We start from the raw sequence: 17,659 nt of genomic DNA on the forward strand, positions 1-17,659 counted from the left end.
GGTTGATTTTCTCTTTGGTCAGAACAAAAACCTCAAACGGCCTTAATGGAAATGCAAATTCATTCTCTGCCAGCAGGTGGCGCTTCTGGAACAGCAGAAATATTCCAGGTTTTCTCGGTAACTGCAAATTATAGACCTCTCCAAATCAAAATTAGGACTTTCTTGTACCATTTGAGCCTTTTTATGGCCTTAAATTTGAAACAACTACAATTAAGACAATTTAGATATGAGTGAAAGCCCATCACCAGCACATATTTCGGCAAAACACCGACATGAGAACTAGTACCGTTTTTAGAGAATGAATGAAAACACTTAAATTAAAATGCTTCTTTTGAATCTTAGTTTTTATTTCTATAATGCTTGTTAAACGAGTTTAAATGCATATAATATTGTAAATTATGCTGTATTTACTTAAATAAATTCAATTTGTCTTATATTTTTGTCTGTGGGTGTTCTTGCTATTAACATATGTTCATCTTTTGATTGTTGCTGTTGCTTTACGTAATTCTGTGTGTTAATTTAATTTAAATATAGTAATTTTAAACAATAGTTGACTTAAAAAAAACAACCCAGCATGTTGCGCTCAAAGTTATGCCCCTAGTACTCCCATTCACCGGCCATTGACCACAAAACTAAATCACGGTCAATCTCAAAAACGGCTTGTTTGGCGTAATTATGCTTTTAGGTATAAGTTTGTCTCGTTTACAGTAAAAAAAAAAAAAACAGCCCAGGTTGCATTTTGGCAACAGTTATCCTTTAATCATCATTACTCTAGTCTTCAGTGTCACATGATCCTTCAGAAATCTTTCTAATATGCTGATTAACATTTTAATCATCTATGTTAAAAACAGTTGTGCTGCTTCATTTTTTGTGAAAACTCTATTTTTTTCATATTCTTTTATGAATATAAGTTTAAAAGAATAGCATTTATTTGTAATAGAGTTACAAACAAATGCTGTAACAATGTAAAAGTTCACTGTACAATGTAAAAGTCTTTCCTGTTACTTTTGATCAACTGATTTATGATTTATTGACAAAAAAAGGCAAGTTCCAAAATTTTGGTAACACATAAAACATGACATGTTTTATGACATGACAGGACTTTCTAGGGTTGCAAAAATTTCCAGTAGATTTCGGAAACATTACAGAAATTTTTTGGATTTTTTGGAATCTTCCTGCACTGTAAAAAAAACACTATTTGTTGAGTCAACTTAAAATAATTTGTTACTCTGCTTTGATTTGTTAAATATAAAAGCTGGGTAAGCTACTTGGCTGCTTTAAAATGTTAATTTGAATCAACTAAAATATCTAAGTTGTCACTTAGTACAACTTAACATTTCAAGTTGACTAAACTTATTTGAGTTGACTTAACTTAAAAAATGTGTTACCTGGCCGTTTTAAAATTTTAAGTTAAGTCAACTTGAAATGTTACGTTGTACTAACTGACAACTTAGATATTTGAGTGACTAAATAAAATTTGTTTTGTTAAACGTAAAAGCTGTGTTTGTTACCCAGCTGCCGTAAAAATTTATAGAATCAGCTCGAATATCTAAGTTGCTACTATATATATATATATATATATATATATATATATATATATATATATATAGATTGTATTATTATTTATATTCACTCTCCAGAGAATCTTTTTGCAATGGTTTGGTTTTAATTGGGCAAAAAACCTAAGACGAGTTTGCAAATATATTTTTTTTTTATTTTTTTTATCCAAAATAGCCAAAAGTTTTGCAGGGATGGCTATCAAATCCATTACGTCTCGACCCAATGATTCCCATGATATCCCATGACACTTGAATCTGCGATATTTGAGTTGACTAAACAAAAACTAAAAACAAAACAAAAACTAAACTTTAAAGCTGTGTTTGTTACCCAACTGCCTTTAAATTTTAAGTTGAATCAACTCAAATATATAAGTTGCCACTTAGTAAAACCTGACATTTCAGTTAAGTTGACTGAACTTACAATTTTAAGGCAGTCAGGTAACAAATGATTTTAAGTTGACTCCACAAATTGTTTTTTACAGTGAGGTAACTTACCCAGCTTTTACGTTTAACAAACCACATTTTTGTCACTTAGCACAACTTAACATTTCAAGTTGACTAAACTTTTTTTGAGTTGACTTAACTTGAAATTTTAAGGCAGCCCGGTAACTAATTATTTTAAGTTGACTCAACAAACAGTTTTTTTACAGTGTGCGATTTTTGGAAAGTTTCCGGAAATTTTCCAGTCCTATGCAACCCTAGTCCTTTCTAACGCATATGTTCCTCCTTTCACTTGATTTTGTATCATACTTGTGGAAAGAAATCATTTGTTAGGGATGAAACTTGCCTGTCATTTAGATCAGACTGAAACGTCTTATTTAAGTGATCAAGGACGTCAGTATCACTCAACGGCGTGAAGCTTGCGTATTTCCCATAGAACTGCTCGAGGAATTCTAGGAGATAAAATGCATGTTAAATAACAAAAACATAACACCAGGAATCAACTGAAGCAGTCAAAATCATTCAATCACTACCGTGAATGCACTCAATGATGCCCTCGGTTGTGAATTCAACAGGAGGCGATGCAGACGGTTGGCCCGTCTCCTCCGTGGAGTTGCTCCTGTTTTCTCCAGCGATGGGTTTGCAGTAGTGATGGTCCCAGGAAGCCTTGTTTACACCAGCGCTCAAGCTGGACGGCTCAGTTTCCATTGCATCAGAGTTCGTGGAAACCTCCGGCTCTGCGCCGATCAAGGAAGGATCAGGGGGTTTCTTTATTAAGTCATTCTGTGCGGCAGATCTGCTCTCAATGGGACAGCTCTGCTCTGTGGTGTCACTGGGATGCGTACAGTTGACATGATCGCTGTTATCCAAGCCATTCACCACAACAGTGCTTTCACTCCCACTCTCAGTTTGGGAAAGATCCAGCTTCCCTTTAGGAGACGGTGCCTCCTCCATCTCCGAAGCTGCGTCCACTTCTAAAGTCACAACCGAGTCCACTGCGGTCGAGCTCACCACCTCCTCAGCGGCCACTTCTTCTTCTTGGCTCACCATCTCTTTCTTCTTGCGTCCACGTTTCTTGGACACCTGCTCGTGTCCTGGCACGTGGGGCTTGCCGTTGGGCCCGCAGCAGTCGCACGTCTTCGGCACCCGTTTCCTCCTGGAGCGTCCATTTTCAGGCATCTCACCCGAGCCCGATTCTGCCCTAACGGAGCTGTTTGCTGCCGGGACCCTCATCGCGAACTCTACCCCATTCCTCCCGGGATCCTCTCCACCCGTTTTGGGCTTTTAGCCGGATTCCTCCATTGAGACAGAAACGCTGGATCTGGGAATGGAAATGGAATTCTTCGCAGTTTGGATGCAGTTTTCTAATTTGGATGTTCAAAAATGTCTATTAAAAGGAAAAAGAGGGTTGAGATTAAGTTCATGAAAAGACATTTTGTAGAAACGACAAAAAGCAACAAATAGTACACAAACACTGCAAAAAATACTTTTCTTATTTAGATTTTTTGTCTTTTTTTCAGCCAAAATATATAAATCAAGGATTTTCTAGACAAGTAAAAAATATTTTGTTCTTAGAATACACAAGACAAAATTAAGTGAGTTTTTGCTTGAAACAAGCTAATTAATCTGCCAAAGGGGTAAGAAAAATAATCGTGTTTTCTGTTTGAAATTTTTTTTTTTTGCATTTTTTGTGAAAATAGTACACAAACAGTGCAAAATCTACAAAAAATGCTGTCCTTACTTAGATTTTTAGTCTTATTTCCAGCTAAAATATCTAAATATTCTTAAATCAAGAAGGATTTTCTAAACGAGTAAAAACTGTCTTGTTTTCAGAAAACAAAAGGCAAAATTAAGTGAGCTTTTGCTTAGAACAAACTAAATAATCTGCCAATGGGGTAAGAAAAATAATGTTTTCTGTTTGAAATAAGACAATTTTTTGCATTTGTTGTGCAAACAGTACACAAACACTGCAAAAATGCTTTTCTTACCGATTTTTTGTCTTGTTTCTAGCTAAAATATCTAAAAAAAAAAAAATCTTAAATCAAGAAGGATTTAAGTAAAAATAGCAGAATAATAGTTTTCAGAAAATCAAAGTGTCAAATCTAAGTGTGTTTTTGCTTGAAACAAGCAAAATATTCTGCCAATGGTGTAAGAAAAATTAGGTTTTCTGTTTAAAATAAGATTATTTCTTAACCCACGGGCAGATTATTTTGCTTGTTCTAAGCAAAGACTCATTTATTTTGACTTGTTTTCTTTTTTTTCTTTACTTGTCTAGAAAACCCTTCTTGATTTAAGAACTTTGTAGATATCTTGGCTGGAAACAAGACAAGAAAAAAAATTTGCAGTGAAAATATATGCTTTATAGACCATTTGCATCGCTTTCAAAAAATTTTTTCAAGCAAACAAGAATTTTATAAGAAAAGTCTGCAAACCTCTTTTGAACACTGAATTTGCCATTCAAAAATGTCTTTGTTTTGATCCCTAACCCATCTTTTTTTTTCATTCAGTAATTACTAAAAAACCTAAGCAAGTTATTTTTTATTACAATTTTATTTTTTAATATTATAAGTTTATTTTTTAAGGCACATTTTGCACTTTTGTTGCTCAGTGTAATTGTCAGCTGCACATTTTCCAGTGAAGAAACATTTATTTTTATCTCTACTAATAATTGCACGATGCTTTTAAACAGTCTATGCCATATTCTATCATCATTTTCATATAGCGTTGCATCAATACAGTATTTCATATGTGACCCTGGACCACAAAACTTAAGTAGCACAGGTATATTTGTATGGGTCAAAATGATCAATGTTTCTTTTTAAGCCAAAAATCATTAGGATATTAAGTAAAGATCATGTTCCATGAACATATTTTGCACATTTTCTAACCTGAATATATCAAAACATAATTTCTGATTAGTGACATGAGCTAAGAACATCATTCGAACAAGTTTAAAGGCGATTTTCTCAATATTTAGATTTTTTTTCCACCCTCAGATTGGAGATTTTGGACAATATTGTCCTATCATAAACCATATGCATTAACGAAAAGCTTATTTGTTCAGCTTTCAGATTTTAAAATTGACCCATAGGACTGGTTTTGTGGTCCAGGGTCTCATTTGGTAATATTTGCGTCTTTGATACACACCATGCTATACATTATGAATGAATATTATAATCGTGTGGTGTTTATATTATGGCCCAAGGCACTTGCGTAATAGTATAACCATGGTACTAAAACACGGTAAAAACAGCGGATCGCAGACATCATCCGGCAATCTGACTGATTTGTTTAGCAAAATGATTAAAACAAGATTGTATTATTCCTATCGAAAATCAACCTGGATGAAAACATGAATGCATACAAGTCTAACGCCCTCGGGAAGCTATAAACAGACCTGATCTATAGCGAGATGATCAGTTATTGAGATCTGGAGAGATCATTTATTTGGCATTGAATTCAAACAAAACACAACCTCCAGCACTGTCCAAACAATCGCGCACAAAGAGCGCGGACATCTGTGGTTTACAGCCTCACCGTGTGTCGGTCTCGGCGATGAGGGGTGCAGGAGCTTAAAGGCAGTGCGAATAAATTCTGATCAATATTCCACAATCAATGATATCGATAAGAGTGAGGGTTATCAGGCGTTGTTATGGTCGCAGACCGAGCGCGGCGCACACAGATGATGTCACACGCCGAAGCGTTTCAGCGGCATCTAGCGGCGAGGAGAAACCAGCATCACCAGCATCGTTTAGAAATAGAAGAAACTCCAAACTCAGGCCAGATCTTCAGACTGATCTGACTCCAGTTGCTGTATCTTTTCTAACTGATCGGACTTACGGTTTTCCTAAAAATGACCATTAAAACTGGGGAAAATCCCATAGACTTACATTGAGGGAATGTTCAACTGATCAACACTATTCAAACTCCAACTGACAAAACTCCCACAATCCCTTGAGACACAATCAAACTATATCAACTATCAACTATATCCACTCAAACTTTTTTTTTTTTTTTCACACTTACTGGTTCAGCTTTCTCAAGCCAGCTTCAAAGTTTGTCTTGATGAACTTTTTTGATCTTGATTTATTTATGCCAATAACTACAACGACTGTGAAAAGAAATGCTGTTTAAATATTCTACTTGCGGGTCAAAGATGAAAATGGTGTTTCAAGCATCAAACAAATAAATAAAAGTGTAATAAAACTTTATTATTATTTTTTTCTTTCCCATAGCCTACATTAGCATGTGTCCTGTTTTTATTTATGTACTATTTGTGATTTGGAAATCAGGATCAAAGGAGCTGCTGGAGGATAGCCTTTGTTAACATTGTTAACTCGTTGTGGCATATGTCATCTTCATAAATGTAAAGGTATTGATTGTTTGGCCAATTTTAGGATTTTTAACTATTTTATGAATCTCTCTGCTCATAATTTAATAAGAAAGCTGCTAAAACAACTGTATTTATGGGAAAAAAAAATACCTTACTTCCCGATTATTCTTTGAAGTTGTCATTTTGCAAGTTTAACTTTTTTTTTTTTCAATAATTGGAAAATAAAAATATTATTTATTTATTTTAAAGATGTTTATTTTAAATTTGTATTTTTTTTCTGCCTGTCTATCTTTTTTATTATTATTTAGGTATTTACTGTGTTTTGTATATATACTTTTAAGTATACTTTTAAGTATACTTTAAGTATAACAGTAGTAAACTTTGAGTACACAACTAGTTTACATCTATGTTTTCAGTTTATACTGCAAGTATACTAAAAGTGAACTTATAGGTGTACTGATAGTTTACTAATTAAATACTTTTTATGCATTTTTAGTACACCTTGAAGTGTAGTCTCAGTAAACTACTATAGTAGATTTATACTGCAAGTATACTCGTAAGTTTTCTTTAAGTCATCTTTACATCATACTTTAAGTATACTACTATGTCCCTATTTAGGTAATAATTTGTATATATAAATATAAATATCTGAACAAAACATCAAAAGAAAGAACAGGGGATCTGTTTGTAAACAAAAGCATTTTATTATAGCTTCATGTGTTCCTTTTTATAAACACTTGAATGTGGGTAAGTTTCTTAAATAAAAAAAACAAATAAACATCATTTTGAACAAAAAGCTAAATAAAGACTATTGATGATAATCAATCGTAGATGAAGTTGATCAACACCCCAAAACTTGTCGGTCATTATTTCCTCTTCATGGGTCGTCATTTTATTTCATAACGTTCCACAGTTTTCCATATCTATGGTTTTGATGCTGTTTTATGTCTGACGATTGTGTTAGATTACATGTGGAAGCATCTGTTGTTTTGGTTTCTTCTTCACTTGTGTTTTGGAAATTCTGTTCAGAAGATGTGTAGTAGTGCCCCTAGCGCATAACAATGAAAACACAGATTCTCAAAGCTGAAATATACTAATCAAAGCGGTTGCTGCTTTGTCAGAGGGCGGACCCTGAACTGTCGGCCATGCTTCTCCGAGCCGCCAAGGGGTTCGGGTTGGACGTGTCGAAGACATCTTCTCCCAATTGCTCAGGCTGAATGATTGGTTTCTGGGGGTTGGGGACTTTCCTCTTGGTGCCTTTTTCTCGAAGATGCATGAGGAGCTCTCTAGGACGTGACGGGCCCCTTACTTGGCTCGCTTTCGACCTTGCTCCTCACCCATCAGTACATGGGTACGTAGATGTTCTTCAGGTGGACAGTGCGGTTGTGGTGCACTTGTGATTAACCCAGATGCCTCCATGACGGCCTGGGGTGCCATATGCAACGGGAAAGCAGCCTCAGGCTCCTAGATGGGACCTCGACTGCAATGGCATATCAACTGCCTGGAGTTGCTAGTAGTGCCTCTTGCGCTATGTCGGTTTTCTCCGATGCTGCGCGACAAGCATGTGCTTGTCCGTACGGACAATACTGCGACTGTAACGTACATCAGCCGCCAGGGTGGTCTACGCTGCCGTCGCATGACGCAACTCGCCCGCTGCTCAACGCTGAGTGCTGTTCACATTCCAGGAGAGCTCAACCGTACAGCCGATATGCTCTCACAGCAGCTCACCCTTCATGGAGAATGGCGACTCCATCCCCAGACGGTCCACCTGTTCTGGAGTCAATTCAGGAAACTCAAATAGATCTGTTTGCCTCCCAGGAATCCTCCCACTGCCAGCTCTTTATTCCCTCAACGAGGCTTCCACGGCAGGGACCCGCTGGCACACAGCTGGCCTCGGGGCCCCAAGTACGCCTTTCCTCCAGTTAGGGCCGTCACGATATTAGATTTTTCATCCCACAGTTATGTAGCCAAAAGAATTCACAATATCGATATATCGTGATATCTATAGAAACCTTGGGGTATCAGCCAATTCATTTTTACTTTGTTTATTTAGTTTTTACTTTTACCCAATAAACATGAGGATACTGATAAACACAGGGCACGTGCATTTTGACTTCTTCTTCTTCAGGTCACAGCTGACCTGTGACTCAGTTTTTCTCTGTCTTCATTGAAGCTCCATATGAAATAACAAGAGAGAAAATACTGTCAAGTTCAACAGTATGATGAATAAATGAACATCAAAACTGATACTTAAGTTTAATCTGTTAACTTACGTACCCGTATTTTAATCTCTTTAATTTATAGTTGCGCTGATGGCAATTAATGAAGTCATGCAGTTAACGCTTCTACTTTCAGTATTAATGTGCGTCTAGAACGGCCGCAGATGAGGCATTAAGTGCATGGCACTGCGACCATCTTAACATTTTACAAAGTTTAACCTAGTCGCTCAGTTTTTCTAGATTTGATTTAATCGTGTTAAAGATTTGAACAAAGAAATCAAATGCTACAGACATGTATTGGCTATGAGTTAACCGCAAATCCGGTATATCTCAACACCCTTTATTTATGTAGCGCTTTTAACAATACAGATTGTGTCAAAGCAACTGCACAGTATTTAAACAGCACAATAGTGTGTAAGAAACGCATTATTATAAACAATCGATTTTCAGTTCATCAATGAATTCAGTGATATCATTGTCCAGTTTCTTGCTGGAAAGTGTCCCCAACTAAGCAAGCCAGAGGAACCAAAACTCCACAGGTGACAGAAATAGAGAAAAAAACCTTGGGAGAAACCAGGCTCAGTCGGGGGACCAGTTCTCCTCTGGCCAGAGGAAACCAGCAGTTTGTACCAATGTCCGATTGTAGAGAACTCATCAGGTTCCTGTGGTGTAGTACCGATGGCTATCTAGGTTGGCGAGGTCTTCATTGATGATCGGTCTCTGGAGCTCATCTGCTTGACATCCACGGCTATTGAAGTCATCTCTAGGTGGTGATCCATGATCTAAGCTGGGTGCGGACTGGATCCGGGGGACTGCAGTGACCATCTGATCCAGATACAGGCTGGGTCTGGTGGCTACGGTGACCTCGGAATAAGAATGAAACAGACTAATATTAGCGTAGATGCCATTCTTCTTACGATGCAAAGAGTACATCAGGTGTTATGGGAAGTGTTTTCGGGTCTGGTTGACCTAATTAATGCAGCCTAACAATCCTTTAACGGATTTGAATTATAGGAATGTGTTAATATTTTATGCGTAAGTCAGGTTAAAGAGATGTGTCTTTAATCTAGATTTAAACTGACAGAGTGTGTCTGCCTCCCGAACAGTGTTAGGTAGATTGTTCCAGAGTTTAGGCGCTAGATAAGAAAATGATCTTCCGCCCGCAGTTGATTTTGATATTCGTATTATCAAAATGCCAGAATTTTGAGAACGCAGCGGACGTGAAGGACTATAATACGATAGGAGCTCGTTCAAGTACTGAGGAGCTAAACCATTGAGGCCTTTATAAGAAATTAGCAAGATTTTAAAATCTATACGATGTTTTATAGGGAGCCAATGCAGTGCTGACAGAACCGGGCTAATATGGTCATACTTTCTGGTTCTAGTAAGAACTCTAGCTGCTGCATTTTGGACCAGCTGGAGTTTGTTTATTAAGCGTGCAGAACAACCACCCAATAAAGCATTACAATAATCTACCCTTGAGGTCATGAACGCATGAATTAATGTTTCAGCATTTGACATTGATAGCATAGGTCGTAATTTTGGATATATTTTTAAGATGAAAAAATGCGGTTTTGCAGATGCTAGAAATGTGGCTTTCAAAGGAGAGATTGCTATCGAATAGCACACCTAGGTTCCTAACTGATGACGACGAATTGACAGAGCAGCCATCTAGTATTAGACTGTGTTTTAGGTTATTACTTGTGGAGGTTTTAGGTCCAATAATTAACACCTCTGTTTTTTTCAGAATTTAACAGTAAGAAGTTATTCACCATCCAGTTTTTAATATCAGCTATGCATTCTGTTAGTTTTTCGAATTGATATGTTTTGCCGGGCTGCGAAGAAATATAGAGCTGAGTATCATCAGCGTAACAATGAAAGCTAACACCATGTTTCCTGATGATATCTCCCAAGGGTAACATGTAAAGCGTAAAAAGTAATGGCCCTAGCACTGAGCCTTGAGGTACTCCATACTGCACTTGCGATTTAAATGATACCTCTTCATTTATTGCCACAAACTGATGACGGTCAGATAAGTACGATTCGAACCAAGCCAGTGCACTACCATTAATGCCTACATAATTTTCAAATCTATTTAAAAGAATGTTGTGGTCAATAGTATTAAACGCAGCACTAAGATCCAGTAGCACTAATAGAGAGATGCAACCACGATCGCTTGACAATAGCAGGTCATTTGTTACTCTAATTAGAGCAGTCTTAGTACTATGATACAGTCTAAAACCTGACTGGAAATCCTCACAGATACCATTTTTCTCTAAGAAGGAGCATAATTGTGAGGATACTACCTTTTCTAGTATCTTTGACAGAAAAGGGAGATTTGAAATTGGTCTGTAATTAATTAATTCAGTGGAATCAAGTTGTGGTTTTTTAATGAGTGGCTTAATAACAGCCAGTTTGAAGGTTTTGGGGACATATCCTAATGATAATGACGATAATGATCTATGACTTCTGGAAGTACCTCTTTTAGTAGATTTGATGGAATAGGGTCTAACATGCATGTTGTAGGTTTAGATGATTTAACAAGTTTATACAATTCTTCCTCTCCTATAATAGAGAATGAGTGGAATTGTTCCTCAGGAGATCTACAGTGCATTATCTGATGCGATACTGTAGCGGGCGGCTGTATGGTTACAATTTAATCTCTAATAGTGTCTATCTTGGAAGTAAAGTACTTCATAAAGTCACGGTATTGAACAAATATCTAGGGTTATGTTTGTTTTCTTCTAAGGGAGACGAAAGTAATCCGATCTTGCAGTTTTTTATGCTTTTCTATAAGATACTTGTAGCAAGGAGTTGATTTTACAGTTTTAGCTATCTGGAGTATACGGAGACTAGATAATGATCTGAGATATCATCACTTTGATGCAGAATTTCAACACCATTAACATCAATTCCATGTGACAGTATTACATCTAGAGTATGGGGTTCAACACATGTTGTCTAACCCCAATAGAGTTCAGAATGTCTATAAATGCTGTTCCTAATGCATCTTTTTCATTATCAACATAGATGTTAAAATCACCCACTATTAAGACTTTATCTGCGGCCAACACTAACTCAGATAGAAAATCAGCAAATTCTTTAATAAAGTCTGTATGGTGCCCTGGTGGCCTGTAAACAGTAGCTAGTACAAACGTCACGGCGGATTTATCATTAGCACTTGTTTCTCTGGATAATGCTATATGAAGCACCATTACTTCAAACGAGTTATACTTAACCCTCATGTACTGTTCGATTTCAGTTACTTCCTGTACGGTCTGGGTCAAATTGACCCTAACTGGATTCAATACAATTTGCCAAAAATCACACTATGAAAACAACAAAGACTCAGGTACTAACAGTAAACTTTTAATATGAATACTCATCAAATGGAACATATGATGTATGAATATGTTTCCAAAACATTTTTATTTCTTTTTTTTTTTTTTACAGTTTTGTTTTGACAAATTTTGAAAATACAAAGTATGCTGACTTTTTTTGCTGGTTTGTTTTAACTTGTTTTTGTTGTTTTGCATTTGCTGCTCAAAACATCAGAACTGAACAATTTAATATTGCTGTATAATGAAAAAAACATTCACTTTTTGCCTAAGTTGGGTCATTTTTTGTTCTGTAGACTAAATTCATAAATTCAAGGAATTACTCAAGACAAGATGAGCACACAGCAAGTGCATGCTTTCTGCATACGAATTTCTTGCACTTCACACACATGGTTCTGGTTTTGCTGTCACGTTTGGATGGGCACACATCACATCTCTTCCTTTTTTTCCCGACATCTCTGCTCACTTCTTCGTTTTCTGTGGAACTGACTCTGGATCCACCAGCTTGCACTGACTCAACAAAAGCTGAAGCCGCTGGAGATCGAGGTGGACAGGTGCGTCTCTGGATCTCAGGCGTGATGAGAGCTCTTCCCAGCTCTTCCACTTCCAACGTTTGAATGCTGACACGTCCAGGATGTTGTAGAAGATGACCAAAGGCCAACGGACAGTCTTGCGCTGACAGCTGAAGGAGGATGTAACTTTGTCCAAGTTGTCGACTCCACCTTTGGCTTCAGGCCCAGTTACATACTCCTTCAGCTGTCAGCGCAAGACTGTCCGTTGGCCTTTGGTCGTCTTCTACAACATCCTGGACGTGTCAGCATACAAACGTCGGGTGTTCCTGGAAGAGCTGGGAAGAGCTCTCATCACGCCTGAGATCCAGAGACGCACCTGTCCACCTCGATCTCCAGCGGCTTCAGCTTTTGTTGAGTCAGTGCAAGCAGGTGGATCCAGAGTCAGTTCCACAGAAAACGAAAAAGTGAGCAGAGATGTTGGGAAAAAAAGGAAGAGATGTGATGTGTGCCCATCCAAACGTGACAGCAAAACCAGAACCATGTGTGTGAAGTGCAAGAAATTTGTATGCAGAAAGCATGCACTTGCTGTGTGCTCATCTTGTCTTGAGTAATTCCTTGAATTTATGAATTTAGTCTACAGAACAAAAAATGACCCAACTTAGGCAAAAAGTGAATGACGCTCACAGAGGAGCGTGAAACAAGACATAACAAAAACAAACATCAAAGAAATGTTTTGTTTTTTATACTATCTGTCTGACTTTTTTTTTTTTTTTTTACATTTGTCTTTCTGTAATTTACACTTAATTCTAAATACTGTGATTTAACTTTTTTAAGTGTGTTTGGTTAGGGTTAGAGCTGAAATTAGTAAAACACTTGGACTGGAGTTGAAGAGCAAATGTTATTTTGTGTCTGTACAGGTGCTTTTGAATAGCTGGCTATGTGGGTCCCACAAACATTACAAACGTATAGACTTGTCTGTATGTACATTTAACAACACATTAGCGTGTTGAAACTTTGCATGCATGTTCATGACCCCAAATGAGAAAAACCCACAAAATATCAAGAAAAACAACATAGTTTTAATAGCATTTCAGATAGATTGCAAAAATAAATGAGAGCTCATTTTTACCATCTGTAGCTGACAAAATATTTTTTCTGTATTGAAATAAGTGGGGGAAATCCCTTTTTTTGGCTTCCTAGGCTAGTAAAAAACTAAAATAACAAAATATAACCAAGAAATGTTACTATTTTGGGTCTGTAGAGTTGCCTTAGAGCATTAAAATAGGTGGGTCAAATTGACCCGGGAACAGTACGAACGTAACATTTTTTTTTTTAGACATGCCAAAACACATCGGCATGTTGAAACTTTGCATGCATGTTCATGACCCTAAATGCGAAAAACACACAAAATATCAAGAAAAACAACATAGTTTTAATGGTATTTCAGACAGATTGCAAAAATAAATGAGAGCTAATTTTTACCATCTGTGGCTGACAAAATATTTTTCTGTATTGAAATAAGTGGGGGAAATCTCCTTGTTTTGGCTTCCTAGGCTAGTAAAAAACTAAAATAACAAAATATAACCAATAAATACTACTTTTTTGGGTCTGTAGAGTTGCGCTAGAACATTAAAATAGGTGGGTCAAATTGACCCGGGAACAGTACGAACGTAACAAAATTTTTTTTAGACATGCCAAAACACATCGGCATGTTGAAACTTTGCATGCATGTTCATGACCCTAAATGAGAAAAACACACAAAATATCAAGAAAAACAAGATAGTTTTAATCGTATTTTAGATAAGTTGCAAATATAAATGATAGCTCATTTTTACCATTTGTAGCTGACAAAATATATTTCTGCATTGAAATAAGTGGGAAAATCAGATTTTTTGGCTTCATAGGCTAGTAAAAAACTAAAATAACAAAATATAACCAAGAAATTGTACAATTTTGGGTCGGTAGAGTTGCCCTAGAACATTAAAATAGGTGGGTCAAATTGACGCGGGAACAGTACGAACGTAAAAAAAAAAATTATGGATATGTCAAAACACATCATTGTGTTGAAACTTTGCATGCATGTTCATGACACTAAATGAGGAAAAGTCACCTAAATTTAAAAAGAAAAACCTAGGTTAACTAGTATATCTGACAACTCAAAAATCAAAACGGGTCAAATTGACCCGGAACAAAGCTCGTTCTCTGAGAAACACTGAACATATTGCTATAAATTGTGCAAACATCTCCCCCCTTACCTTTTACACGTGGCACATGTTTATAACAGTAATCTTGGGGGGTTGACTCATTTAAAAATAATGTAATCGTCTAGTTTTAGCCAGGTTTCTGTCAAACAGAGCTTATGATCAGTGATCATATCATTTACAAAAAGTGCTTTCGTAGAAAGTGACCTGATATTTAATAAGCCAAGCTTTATAATTTGTTTCTCAGTATTATATAAATTTTTTATTTGTTGAACATAAATTAAATTAAACAAGCTAACCGGCTAATGCAATGCTAACGATAGTAAAACAAGAGTTAAAATCGTGAATGGAGTGCGAGCGGCAAGTTAACCGGCTAAATGGAAGGCTAACGCGCTGCACTCGCGATTGTAGAATAAGGCAAACGATCAAATTAGTCAGATTAGTTTGATGGATAATATCAGAAATTTGGTGGAAGTTATATCTATCAATTTAAAACAGCATAATTAACAATAAGATAGAGAATCCAACAGAAAAACAAAGTTCCAGGGAGCTACAAACACAGACCACTCTGCAGCAAGGCAAACAGGAAACAAGGAAACAGCGAAACCCCCGAGAGCCCCGTCTATGAGGCAGGTCTACGTGCTGAGGTGGGGTCTGTTCTTTGATGCTCCTCTCGAGAAGAGGACCCACAGAGATGTTGATCGGAGTGGTGCTTTCCTCCCTGCAAGAGAAGATGGAACGCAGGCTGTCCCCTTCAACTCTGAAAGTGTACATTGCAGCTATTGCAGCGTATCACGATGCAGTGGATGGTCGTCAGGTTCCTGAGAGGTGCGAGAAGGGTGAATTCCTCTAGACCACACCTCGTCCCCTCTTGGGATCTCTCTGTTGTTCTCCAGGGTCTTCAGGGAGCCCCCTTTGAGCCTAAATTCCTGTCGCTTAAGACATTGCTCCTGACCGCGCTCGCTTCCATCAAGAGGGTGGGGGACCTTCAGAGGTTCTCTGTCAATGAAACATGACTTGAGTTCAGGCCGGCCTACTCTCACGTTATCCTGAGACCCCCTGCCCAACCCCCTTTTTACGGGGCAGTCGTGGCCTAATGGTTAGAGAGTCAGACTTGTAACCCAAGAGTCGCGTGTTTGAATCTCAGGTCCGGCAGGTGAGGCTGTGGTGAAACCCTTGAGCAAGGCACCTAACCCCCGACTGCTCCCTGGGTGCTGCAATATGGCAGCCCACTGCTCTGGATGTGTGTGCAGGTCCGGCAGGTGAGACCCTTGAGCACTGGTCTCAAACTCAGTTCCTGGAGGGCCACAGCTCTGCACATTTTCGTTCCAACCCTAATCAAACACACCTGGTCCAGCTAATCAAGGTCTTCAGAATTACTAGAAACTCCAAGCAGGTGTGAGCTGGAGCTGGTTGGAGCTAAACTCTGCAGAGCTGCGTCCCTCCAGGAATTGAGGTTGAGACCTCTGCCCTTGAGCAAGGCACCTAACCCCTAACTGCTCCCCGGATGCTGCAATATGGCAGCCCACTGCTCCGAGTGTGTGTGCACTTGGATGGGTTAAATGCAGAGCACAAATTCCTTTCCCCTTTTGGGGCAGCCATGGCCTAATGGTTAGAGCAGAGGTTCTCAACTCTGGCCCTCGAGGTCCACTTTCCTGCAGAGTTTACCTCCAACCTTGATCAAACTCACCTGCCTGTAACTTTCTAGTAATGATGAAGAGCTTGATTAGCTTGTTCAGGTGTGTTTGATTAGGGTTGGAGCTAAACTCTAAAAATGGACCTCGAGGGCCAGAGTTGAGGACTCCTGGGTTAGAGAGTCGGACTTGTAACCCAAAGGTCTCAGGTCCAGCAGGGATTGTGGGTGGGGGGAGTGAATATACAGCACTCTCTCCACCCTCAATACCACGACTGAGGTGAGACTTGAGCAAGTCATGGTGTGTGTGTGTGTGTGTTTACTACTGTGTGTGTGCATTTGGAAGGGTTAAAAGCAGAGCATAAATTTTGAGTATGGGTCACTATACTTGGCCTCATGTCACCTCCTCCTTATGTGCCCGAGGTGCCCACCACTCCCTTCCCTTCACCAGTGGTGAATCTGCAAGCTCTGCCCCAGAGGAGCCTTTGCATTGCTGTGTCCCGTTCACGCCCTGCGTGGACCGCACACGGAGCTTCAGATGCTCCGAGCAGCTCTTTGTTTGCTACGGGGGACAACAGAACGGGAATGCAGTCTCCAAGCAGAGGTTGGCCCATTGGGTGGTAGATGCCATCACATTGGCGTACGAGTTCCAAGGTGAGCCGTGCCCCCTAGGAGTTCGAGCTCACACCACCCGGAGTGTTGCCTCTTCCTACGCGCTTGCACACAGCAACTCTCTAGCACTGGGTTTCTCAACTCTGGCCCTCAAGGTCCACTTTCCTGCAGAGTTTAGCTTCAACCCTAATCAAACACAGCTGAACAAGCTAATCAAGGTCTTCAGGATCACTAGAAAGTTACAGGCAGGTGAGTTTGATCAAGGTTGGAGCTAAACTCTGCAGGAAAGTGGACCTCAAGGGCCAGAGTTGAAAACCCCTGCTCTAGCAGACATATGTAGAGCTGCGGGCTGGGCGACACCCAATACCTTTGTTCCCATAAGTATAGCTCAAATATACTTAGACCTTTTCTAAGTATAAGTCAAGTAAATGTCATTTTAAGTATATTTCTGAGAGGTAGATAAAGCACATTTCGAGAAGTACAAGTAAGGACAGTGGCCCTTCAGAACCAAGTTTGGACATCCCTGTTCTAAGTCTATAAGAATATTCCAGTTGATGTTCAGTTTACATTTTCATAACGAACACAGATATTCATAAATGAAAAGTGTGGAGCTTCATTTAACCTAGTTTATTAAGTAATGACAACAAACCATAGATAATACACCAAATTCAATATTTACAAAAACCGTATGCTATATTGTACAAAGATACATCTTCCAAAAGCATTTCATGAAAACATTTGCCCAGTTAAAGCAGCAGTATCCCAGCACATTTGTTGTTTGTGTGCTGTGAGTGATTTGTAAAGACAGACG

At 38.5% G+C, this 17,659-nt stretch overlaps 1 protein-coding gene across 1 annotated transcript in view; it reads right to left on the minus strand.

The window, feature by feature from the left end:
* senp5 (SUMO specific peptidase 5) overlaps positions 1-5,669 on the minus strand; it is an 11,950-nt gene extending 6,281 nt beyond the window's left edge. Inside the window, exons 1-3 of the mRNA XM_073843732.1 lie at positions 5,538-5,669; positions 2,534-3,387; positions 2,310-2,452 (exon numbers count right to left, since the gene is read on the minus strand). Coding sequence (XP_073699833.1) covers positions 2,310-2,452; positions 2,534-3,233 — 843 coding nt within the window. The 5' untranslated portion in view covers positions 3,234-3,387; positions 5,538-5,669. The remainder of the gene's footprint in view (positions 1-2,309; positions 2,453-2,533; positions 3,388-5,537) is intronic.
* Positions 5,670-17,659: the final 11,990 nt, after the last annotated feature.

Source organism: Garra rufa, chromosome 7 (genome assembly GCF_049309525.1).
Source record: "Garra rufa chromosome 7, GarRuf1.0, whole genome shotgun sequence".
NCBI classification, from domain to species: Eukaryota; Metazoa; Chordata; class Actinopteri; order Cypriniformes; family Cyprinidae; genus Garra; species Garra rufa.